The sequence below is a fragment of the Colobus angolensis genome, unplaced genomic scaffold, assembly GCF_000951035.1.
Source record: "Colobus angolensis palliatus isolate OR3802 unplaced genomic scaffold, Cang.pa_1.0 Scaffold21, whole genome shotgun sequence".
In the NCBI taxonomy this organism is placed as follows: domain Eukaryota; kingdom Metazoa; phylum Chordata; class Mammalia; order Primates; family Cercopithecidae; genus Colobus; species Colobus angolensis.
Window position 1 is genome coordinate 5,366,555 of NW_012115266.1, and position 10,994 is coordinate 5,377,548.

The 10,994-nt window shown below is 55.1% G+C and overlaps 1 protein-coding gene across 1 annotated transcript in view; it reads left to right on the forward strand.

Moving 5' to 3' along the window:
- Positions 1 to 8,568, forward strand: part of MAP4K2 (mitogen-activated protein kinase kinase kinase kinase 2) — a 17,218-nt gene extending 8,650 nt beyond the window's left edge. Inside the window, exons 25-33 of the mRNA XM_011942774.1 lie at positions 4,821 to 4,879; positions 4,968 to 5,071; positions 5,157 to 5,334; positions 7,244 to 7,312; positions 7,432 to 7,518; positions 7,747 to 7,817; positions 7,921 to 7,976; positions 8,082 to 8,174; positions 8,334 to 8,568. Of these exons, the coding sequence (XP_011798164.1) occupies positions 4,821 to 4,879; positions 4,968 to 5,071; positions 5,157 to 5,334; positions 7,244 to 7,312; positions 7,432 to 7,518; positions 7,747 to 7,817; positions 7,921 to 7,976; positions 8,082 to 8,169 (712 nt within the window). The 3' untranslated portion in view covers positions 8,170 to 8,174; positions 8,334 to 8,568. The remainder of the gene's footprint in view (positions 1 to 4,820; positions 4,880 to 4,967; positions 5,072 to 5,156; positions 5,335 to 7,243; positions 7,313 to 7,431; positions 7,519 to 7,746; positions 7,818 to 7,920; positions 7,977 to 8,081; positions 8,175 to 8,333) is intronic.
- Positions 8,569 to 10,994: the final 2,426 nt, after the last annotated feature.

Here is a 10,994-nt window from a genome sequence, read left to right on the forward strand (position 1 = left end):
AAAAAAAAAAAAAAATACAAAAAAAATTAGCAGGACGTGGTGGCACGTGCCTGTAGTCCCAGCTACTCCGGAGGCTGAGGCAAGAGAATCACTTGAACCCGAGAGGCAGAGGTTGCAGTGAGGCGAGATCACGCCACTGCACTCCAGCCTGGCCGACAGTGAGACTTTGTCTCACAAAAGAAAAGAAAAAATCAAAAAATGGGGCTGGGCGCAGTGGTTCACGCCTATAATCCTGGCACTTTGGGAGGCCGAGGTGGGCGGATCATGAGGTCAGGAGTTCGAGACCAGCCTGGCCAATATGGTGAAACCCTGTCTCTACTGAAAATACAAAAATTAGCTGGGCGTAGTGGTGTGTGCCTGTAGTCCCAGCTACTCGGGAGGCTGAGGCAGGAGAATCGCTTGAACCCTAGAGGCAGAGGTTGCAGTGAGTGGAGATGGCACCACTGCACTCCAGCCAGGGTGACAGCATGAGACTCTGTCTCAAAAAAAAAAAAAAAGAAAAGAAAAAAATTAGCTGAGTGTGGTGGCCTGGGCATGGCGTTGTGTGCTGGTGGTCCCAGCCATTCAGGAGGCTGAGGCGGGAGGATTGCTTGAGCCCAGGAGGTTGAGGTTGAAGTTGAAATGAACTGTGATGGCGATCGTACCACTGCACTGAAGCCTGGGCAACAGAGCAAGACCTTGTCTCAAAAAAAAAAAAAGAAAGAAAAAGAGAAATGTGGATGGTTAGCACCTGGTACTGAGGTCCAGTTAGAGGGAGAGCTGGGAGGGGTGGAGAGACCTCAGAGACAGGGCAAGCTTGGGAGGTTTGAAAGTGTGTCAGGGTTTCTAGGCAGATGAGGTAGGGAATGACATTCCAGGCAGGGGAAGAGCAAGTATGTGTTAGTATGTGTTGGGGTGGAGCAGCCTGGTGAGCTGGGGAGGTATAAGGGTTTGCCTGGGGGCCAGGCACAGTGGCTTACGCCTGTAATTCCAGCACTTTGGGAAGCCAAGGCGGGTGGATCAACTGAGTCAGGAGTTCGAGACCAGCCTGGTCAACATGGTGAAACCCCATCCCTACTAAAAATACCATAATTAGCCGGGCATGATGGCGGGCGTCTGTAATCCCAGCTACTTGGAAGGCTGAGGCAGGAGAATCGCTTGAACCTGGGAGGCAGAGGTTGCAGTGAGCCGAGATCGCACCATTGCACTCCAGCCTGGGCGACAGAGCAAGACTCTCTTCTCAAAAAAAAAAAAGTCCACCTGAGGGAGGAAACAAAGCAGCCCAGGAGGAAGCTGCACCATGCTGGTGGCAGAGCCCTGCCTTTCTGCCTTAGATGCTGGCCTAGAATTTTAAAGGGATCCCTCTGTATGTCGATCAGGATTCTTTCTCTCTCTCTTTTTTGAGACAGAGTCGCACTCTGTCACCCAAACCGGAGTGCGGTGGCACATTCTCGGCTCACTGCAACCTCCGCCTCCCAGGTTCAAGCAATTCTCCTGCTTCAGCCCCATGAAGTGCTGAGATTACAGGCGCCCACCACCACACCCAACTAATTTCTGTATTTTTAGTAGAGACGGGGTTTCACCATGTTGGCCAGGCTGGTCTCAAACTCCTGACCTCAAGTGATCTGCCCGCCTCGGCCTCCCAAAGTGCTGGGATTACAGGGTTGAGCTACCGTGCCCGGCTGGGATTCTTTCTCTTGTAGGTGATGCAAGTCACTAGCTTAAGCACAAAAGAGAATTTAACAACTCATGGAACTGAAAATCCAGGATCAGGGTTTGCTTCAGGCTCAGCCGTGTCCAGGCTTCGGTGGCACCACAGGCTCCCATCTGCGTTTCCTGGCTCTGTTTTCCTCTTGCTGTCTTCATTTTCACCGCAGACTACGGTCTTCAACAGGGGCATCAGGAAAAGCCTTGCTGAAAAAGTGTTGGTTGAGCAAAGACTTAGAGGAGGTGATGGCACAAGCGCTGTGGATACCTGCGGAAGGGTATCCTAGACCGAGGGGATGGCCAGGGCAAAGGTCTGGTGGCAGGAGTGGGCCTGGCCTGTTTTGAGGAACAACAAGGAAGTCATTGTGGCCAGAATGAGGGAGAGGGAGATGATCAGGGAGGGCCCCGTGGCCACAGTGCAGCCTTTGGCTTGACTCAGAGCAGCCCGGGGGCCACTATGGAGGAGTGACATGGGTTGAGATCATCTTCAGGAGCTCACTCAAACTGCTGTGTTGAGAACAGAGCGAAGGGGGTGAGGGTGGAAGCTGGAGTCCCGTCAGGAGGCTGCAGGAGGTGGTGGTAGCTTGTGCCAGGGTAGCAGTGATGGGGGTGAAAAATTGATTAGAGGCCAGGCATGGTGGTTCATGCCTGTAATCCCAGCACTTTGGGAGGCCAAAGCAAGCAGATCACTTGAGCCCAGGAGTTTGAGACCAGCCTGGCAACATAGGGAACCCCCCAGTCTTTACAAACAATACAAAAATTAGTCGTGTGTGGTGCCTGCCTGTGGTCCCAGCTACTCAGAAGGCTGAGGTGGGAGGATCCCTTGAGCCTGGGAGGCAGAGGTTGCAGTGAGCCAAGATTGCACCATTGCCCTCCAGCCTGGGTGATGGAGCTAGATCCTATCTCAGGGGAAAAAAAGAAAAGAGAGTCCGGGCATGGTGGCTCACGCCTGTAATCCCAGCACTTTGGGAGACTGAGGTGGGTGGATCATCTGAGGTCAGGAGTTCAAGACCAGCCTGACCAACATAGTGAAACCCCATCTTTACTAAAAATACAAAAATTAGCCAGGCGTGGTGGCGGGTGCCTATAATCCCAGCTACTCGGGAGGCTAAGACAGGAGAACCGCTTGAACCCAGGAGATGGAGGTTGCAGTGAGCCAAGATTGTGTCACTGCACTCCAGCCTGGGCAACAGACCAAGACTCCATCTCAAAAAAAGAAAAACAGAAGAGAAAAACAGTCAGATTCTGATTCTCTTTTGAAAGTTGAGCTAGTAGGATTTCCTGATGAAAGAGAAAGAGGAGTCAAGGGTGGTTCCAAGGTTTTTGGCCTGGGTATCAGGAAGGATAGAGCTGTCATCAGTTGAAGGTGGGGCAGTTTCAGGGGGAACTGAATTCAATTTTGTTTCATGAAGATGCCTATTAGATGTGCAAGTGGGACCTGTGTAGCCATGGCGGGGTGGGGCTGGGCTCTGAAGGGAGGGGCCCTGGGGTATGGGCCCCGACATTGTCATGACCAGGTGGGTGGTGCAGAGGGTAGGGGAGGCCAGGCCAGTGGCTGCAACAGCTGGGGAGCTCGGGAGGGCCCTTCCTGCAACATGCTCACTCCAGGACCACATCTGGAGCCCTGTGGCCTTGGGGCTTCCTGAGCTCAGTCCCCAAGTGAGCCTCTGCTTTGGCCCAGGACCTACAGGATAGAGGCCCATCAGAGTCCCAACAGGTCACAGGCAGCTTTGAGCCTGTGTTCAGGAAATGGCAGAGGCACAGTGAGCATTCTGAATGCAAAGAACAGAGAACTGGAGTTGTTTGGAGAAAAAACAAATACAAAATATATGCCTTTGTCCCATCCAAAGACCAGATGGGAAGGAGAGTGGGAGGAATGTGGGGAGAGGGAGGGACGAGGACCAGGGACAGGGAGAGACAGATATTAGTTTCCTCCATGTCCTGGCAGAGGGTACAAACAGGACCCAGGCCGCTGGGTGGAGGTGGCAGGGCTGTTGACAGGAAGCCCCATTCCCCAGAGGAAGAAACAGGCTCAGAGGGTCCCCTGGAGGATTAGGGGACACCCAGTGGCCAAGGCAAGGGCCCCTCTGATGATTGTCCCTCACTACTTCTCCCCTGATAGCAAAGCGAGCCACCCCCTGGCCCCACAGGGCTGTTGCCTCAGCTGGAGAAGCAGAGGGCAGGCCATTTGCCTTTTGAAGTTTATTCACTGCACCGGGCCTGTTTTCCCATCTGTGAAATGGGCCGTGGGCGCTCTGTGTAACCTGGTGGGGCTGGAGCCTGCATGCTCCCCAGCCCCTGCATGCTCTCATTTCTTCATTTGTTTTTCTTTTTTTTTTTTTTTTGAGACAGAGTTTCGCTCTTGTTGCCTGGGCTGGAGTCCAATGGCACGATCTCGGCTCACTGCAACCTCCGCCTCCTAGGTTCAAGTGATTCTCCTACTTTAGCCTCCCAAGTAGCTGGGATTACAGGCATGCGCCACCACGCCTGGCTAATTTTGTATTTTTAGTAGAGACAGGCTTTCTCCCTGTTGGTCAGGCTGGTCTCTAACTCCTGACCTCAGGTGATCTGCCCACCTCGCCCTCCTGAAGTGCTGGGATTACAGGCGTGAGCCACTGCACCTGGCATTTCTTTATGTATACCCTGCCTTTACCTGACAAGGATTTTCAGTGACTCAAAATAGGTGGAAAGTCCTAATATGTGATGACAGGAGCTGGCCCTCTGTGAGCACACACGATTCCCAGCACTGCCGAGAGCACCTCCCCTGTATTAACTCATGAAGCCTTCACTGTGACCCTCTAGGGTGGGCCCCGCCATTTTCTACAATCTACAGATGACGAAACTGAGGCATGGAGAGGTTAAGTGGCTTGCCCGAAGTCACATGGAGCTAGAAGCAGTTCTGAGACCCAAAGCCCTGGCCTGGATGGAGACACTCCATCCTGGCTGCAGGCCCGGAAGACTGGCTTCAGGTCCTCCACCCTTCCCAGCTATTCTTGGGACAGGTTACTTTGTGTCTCTGAGTCTCAGTCTTACTTGTAAAGAGGGAAGATGATAGTGCCTGTCTCACTGCGCTCTGCAGGGGCCTTGCCCATGGATGGCATCTCGGACACAGGCCCTGGTTGTCACCCCTACAGGCGCTTTGCTCTGTCCACCAAGATTCCTGACACCAAAGGCTGCTTGCAGTGTCGTGTGGGTAAGAAGTGGGCTGAGTGGGGTGGGGCGGGGCCTGGTGAGGGGCAGTGCAGGCCTAGCCCGGTGCCCACTGCCTGCTCCCCTGCCAGTGCGGAACCCCTACACGGGTGCCACCTTCCTGCTGGCCGCCCTGCCCACCAGCTTGCTCCTGCTGCAGTGGTACGAGCCGCTGCAGAAGTTCCTGCTGCTGAAGGTGAGGGGCGGTGGGGGGAGGCCCAGGGCACCCTCAGAGCTCTGGGGGGAGAAATGGAGACCTGAGCATCCCTGCTGCCCCCTAGAACTTCTCCAGCCCCCTGCCCAGCCCAGCTGGGATGCTGGAGCCACTGGTGCTGGATGGGAAGGAGTTGCCGCAGGTGTGTGTGGGGGCCGAGGGGCCTGAGGGGCCTGGCTGCCGCGTTCTGTTCCATGTCCTGCCCCTGGAGGCTGGCCTGACGCCTGACATCCTCATCCCACCTGGTGAGCAGAAGGGCCAGGCTGCTGGGGGTGGGTGTGTGTGCATGAGAGACCGAGGGAGGGAGGCAGTGAGGGAGGGCTGAGGCTCCCAAACTAGGCTCCCCACAGCCGGTGGCTCCACAGAGACCTTGAGGGCTGCCATATGGGGTCTGGGGCCCACAGCCTTCCTTCAGTGAGCCTCACCTGGGCTTCCATAAAAGGGTTCATTAGACCAAAGGGCTTGGCAGCTAAGAAAATCCTGGCCAGGCCGGGCATGGTGGCTCACGCCTGTAATCCCAGCATTTTGGGAGGCCAAGGCGGCGGGGGGCCTTGAGCTCGTGAGTTTGAGACCAGCCTGGACAAGGCTGAGACCCTGACTCTACAAAAAAAATTAGCTTTGGCATGTTGGTGCACGCCTGTGGCCCCAGCTACTTGGGCTGAGGTGGGAGGATCACTTGAGCCTGGGAGGCAATGGTGGCTGTGAGCCATGTTCACGCCACTGTACTCCAGCCTGGGTGACAGAGTAAGACCCTATCTCAAAAAACAAAAACAAAAACAAAAAACAGTCAACACTGCTCCAGGCTGCAGGGAAGGGGCAGATCTGGCAAGGCAGGGCCTAGAGGCCCCATTCTGAGCCAGGAAGCAGGACTCCAGGTGTTGTGGCAGCTCGGGGTGATAGTGAGCAATGATGGGTAAGGGAGAAGGGAGGGCGCACGTGGTTAAGGCACCTGGTGCCAGGCCCTGAGCCAGGGGTCTCACACACAGGATTTTATTCTTTCTTTCTATCTATCTATCTATCTATCTATCTATTTATTTATTTATTTATTTATTTATTTTTGAGATGGAGTCTCGCTCTGTCGCCCAGGCTGGAGTGCAGTGGCCGGATCTCAGCTCACTGCAACCTCCACCTCCTGGGTTTACGCCATTCTCCTGCCTCAGCCTCCCGAGTAGCTGGGACTACAGGCGCCCGCCACCTCGCCCAGCTAGTTTTTTGCATTTTCTAGTAGAGACGGGGTTTCACCGTGTTAGCCAGGATGGTCTTGATCTCCGGACCTCATGATCTGCCTGCCTCGGCCTCCCAAAGTGCTGGGATTACAGGCGTGAGCCACCGTGCCTGGCCTATTTTTTTTATTTTTGTAGAAACCGGATCTCGTCAACTTGCCCAGGGTGGTCTTGAACTCAAGCAATCGATCTTCCCACCTCAGCCTCCCAAAGTGCTGGGATTATAGGCTTGAGCCACCGTGCCTGGCCTATTTTTTTTATTTTTGAGACAGAGTCTTGCTCTGTCACCCAGGCTAGAGTGCAATGGCACGATGTTGGCTCACGGCAACCTCTGCCTCCTGGGTTCAAGCGATCCTCTTGCCTCAGCCTCCTGAGGAGCTGGGATTACAAGCATGTGCCACCACGCCCGGCTACTTTTTGTATTATTAGAAACGGGGTTGCACCATGTTGGCCAGGCTGGTCTCAAACGCCTGATCTCAGGTGATCTGTGGCTTCAGCCTCCCACAGTGCTGGGATTACAGGTGTGAGCCACTGTGCCCAGCCCAGGATTTTATTCTTGATCCTCATGATAGCCTCTCAAGGCAGTGCCGTCTTGCCTGTGTTATGAGGAAACGGAGGCTCCAAGAGGTAAAGTGACGTGTACTAGGTCACAGTGACTGGGTCATGAGGCCTGCTCCCCCTAAATCTGGAGCCCTCCCGTGGCTCCCCGTGACTCCTCCCCCACTCCCCATGAGCCCCAGGATGGGTCACTCATCCTCTCAGAGCCTCAGTTCCCAGCCCCGGAGGGAGATGAGGTTTCCCAGCCCCACAGGGCTGTTGGGAGGCTGATGTGCCCTCATGGCTAAGGGCTCTCTGTAGCCGGGCTCCTGTGTCCCCTTGGGGTTGGGGGGACTGGTGGCTCAGCCAGGCGGTTTCTCTTCTGTACCTGCAGAGGGAATCCCAGGCTCGGCTCAGCAGGTGATCCAGGTGGACAGGGACACAGTCCTAGTCAGCTTTGAACGTGAGTACCCTGGGAGGCAGGGCTTAGGGCAGGGGAGTATGGGGTGAGGGGACCACGTGGGTCTGCCTTCCCAGAAGGGAGCCTCCCTGTCCCCACCCACCAGCCCCCTCCCTGTGCAGGCTGCGTGAGGATTGTGAACATGCAGGGTGAGCCCACGGCCACACTGGCGCCTGAGCTGACCTTTGACTTCCCCATTGAGACTGTGGGTGAGTGAGCCAGAGGTGGGGTGCAGGCTTTTCCCTGGCCTGGAACACATTGTGGCTTAGGGACTTGGGGCTGGCGGTAGGAGGAGGAGGCAGATTCCCCAGCACCTCTCCTGAGCCATGCTGGTCACCTGAGGTCAGTGAGGACCCCGGTGGCCCAGACCCAGGCTCAGGCATGGCTGAGGGGGCTCCAGGCCGGGTGCAGGGCTGATGGTGGCCCGGCCCCCGTAGTGTGCCTGCAGGACAGCGTGCTGGCCTTTTGGAGCCATGGGATGCAAGGCCGCAGCCTGGATACCAATGAGGTGAGTGGGGCCCAGGGACCTGGCTGTCCCCTGCCTCGTGGTCCCTACCTCTTTGCAGAGGACCTACTGGAGTGGCCTCAGTGCTTCCCACCCATCTTCTCAGGTGACCCAGGAGATCACAGATGAAACAAGGATATTCCGAGTGCTTGGGGCCCACAGGTAGGCAGTGGTACCCCAGCCTCCCCTTCAGATGCCCCTGAGGCCAGAGAAGGGGCTGATGTGCCAAGTGTCTCCCGCCCTGCCCCCTACTCCTCTCTCCTCCAGAGACATCATCCTGGAGAGCATCCCCACTGACAACCCACAGGCGCACAGCAACCTCTACATCCTCACGGGCCACCAGAGCACCTACTGAGAGCGGCGGGCCTGGCCAGGGGCTCCCCACCCCACCCCATGCCTTAGCTGCAGGCCCTTTTGGGCAAAGGGGCCCATCCCAGACCAGAGGAGCCCAGGCCCCGGCCCTGCTGGGGCTGAAGGGCAGAAGTAATCCTGAGAAATGTTTCAGGCCTGGGGAGGGAGGGGAGCCTCCCACTCCTCTGCAATAACTGGACTGGGGGAGCTGCTGTCACTCCCCCTTCCCCGAGGCAGCCAAGTCCCTAGTGCCCAAGGCAGGGGCCCTGGGCCTGGGCCATTCATTCCATTTTGTTCCACATTTCCTTTCTACTCTTTCTGCCAAGAGCCTGCCCCTGCGTTTGTCCTGGGAAACACAGTATTTAAGAGAGAACTATATTGGTATTAAAGCTGGTTTGTTTTACTCCTTTGGTCCCACTGGGTCAGGGGAGTGAAACCACTTCATCTCCCACCTCCTTCCCTCCAACACACCTTTCTGCGGGCACCGCAGAAGGGCAGGGCCTTGGAGAAGCCAGGTAGAGGTGACAGGAGGCCATGGCCCCCAGCAGCCTTCCCAGGGGCACTGTGCCTTCCCCGGTACCCTTGCTCAGAACTGACCCTCAGCTTTGCAGTTTGAGGGCTGTGTTGTAGTTTGGCACCCCAAGGACTCATGCAGATGGGGGGCCTCAACAAAGGGACTCTCATCCAGGGCACCCTTGCCCCACCTGCCTCAGTGCCAGGCCCTGGGGTCACTACCAGAAACGGACCAGCCCCCAGGGAGGGAGCCTGCATCTTGAGTTCATGGCCATCGTCCTGTAGCTTGTGCTTACGCTGTCATTCTCCCAGGGGCTGTCTGCTCAGCTCTGAACACCAGGGACCCCAGGGCCGGGTATCCCCTCTTGCCCCAGGAACTGATAAGCCGCTCTTGACCAGAGCCTTTGGGCAGCTGCAGCCCAGGAGGCAGGATGGGAGCGGCCTTGAGGGCCCACAGTTGGGGGGGATGGGAAGGTGGGGACAGGATGGGGGGAACAGCTGGAGCAAAGGCCCCATCGTCACCCCTGACATTCAAGGCAGGTATTGGAGTAAGGGCTTTGTACCTGGTGGGCGGCAATCAAGACTTGCGGAGTGACGTGGTAGGTGGGTGGCAGCCATGAGAGCAGGCTCAGTGGCTCCCAGGGTGTCACACTGTCCCCTCAGCCACCCTCCAGCAGAGTTTCAACTATTCTGACTCCGTCCAGTGACTGGGAGGGTTTCTTGGCTGGAACGCGGAGCCAGCCCAGGGGAGGGAACACATCTCTTCACACCAGACATTCACACCCATGTTCCCGGGAGCCCCGAGGAGGGTGAGGAGCACCTTCCAAATTGGGGTCGGTGGTAACAGGGATACAAAGTGAATTCCTAACTTCCAATTTTCCAGATTTCTTGGAGGAATGTTGGGACCAGGGTGGGGTAAGTGGGGACAGGGAGGTGAGCTCCTGCTCAGCAAAGGCCCTGACCAAAGGCGCCCTGGGGAGGGCTGGCTTTCCACCCACCAAGCGGCCAGCAGCAGATAGTGCCGCCTTGTGGCAGATCTTCCCAGCCCTCAGATTCAGTCTGGAAAGGGGGTTTGAACTGCAGAGTGTAAACTGCCCAAGTGTGGGGGCCTCCCTTAAAACGCTTGCTGCTAGCAAAGGCAGGCCAAGAGCAAAGAAAGGCTGAGAAGCCGGGTAATATGCACTGAGAGACTTAACACTTTAAATTTGATTTATGTATTTTTAAATGGGTAGCCTTTGCCTATGGTACATATTTTTTAAAATACAGCAGAGATATCATGAAGAGTCTCCCTCTTACCCCTGTCCCCAGCCACCCTGGTCCCAGTTACTTATAAACCCTTTTAGAAGTATTTTGCATATTTAAGCAATTTGGTATATTTTATTCTTTGCAATTTTTTATATACGTATTAACATATTCCACATATTGTACTGACCTTGCCCTTTAAAAATATATCCTGGGGGGCCGGGTGTGGTGGCTCACACCTGTGATCCCAGCACTTTATGAGGCCGAGGTGGGCAAATCACGAGGTCAGGAGTTCGCAATCAGCCTGGCCAACATGGTGAAACCCCATCTCTACTAAAAATACAAAAAACTAGCTGGGCATGGTGGCAGGTGCCTGTAATCCCAGCTACTTGGGAGGCTGAGGCAGGAGAATCACTTGAACCCAGGAGGCGGTGGTAGCAATGAGCTGAGATCACACCATTGCACTCCAGCCGGGCAACAGTGCGAGACTCTGTCTCAAAAAAAAACAAAGAAAAAAAAAATATATATCCTGGAGAATATGAATGTATGAAATTAGCATGTGCACCCCGAAAAAATATGTATATATCCTGGAGAGTTTTGTGTTATCAAATATCTCACTTTTAAAAAAAAATTTTTGGTTTTTTTTTGAGACGGAGTCTCGCTCTGTCGCTCAGGCTGGAACACAGTGGCCGGATCTCAGCTCACTGCAAGCTCCGCCTCCCGGGTTCATGCCATTCTCCTGCCTCAGCCTCCCGAGTAGCTGGGACTACAGGCGCCCGCCACCTCGCCCAGCTAGTTTTTTGTATTTTTTTAGTAGAGACGGGGTTTACACCGTGTTAGCCAGGATGGTCTCGAGCTCTTGACCTCGTGATCCGCCTGTCTCGGCCTCCCAAAGTGCTAGGATTACAGGCTTGAGCCACCGCGCCCGGCCAAAAAAATTTTTACAGCTAGTGGTATTCCATTGTGTATGTTTCCCATAACAAATGTTAATGACCTGCAGTGAGATCCCTATTGGTGGAAACTTGAGTTGTTTTTACTATTTTTATATTACAAACAATGCTGTAATAAATATTC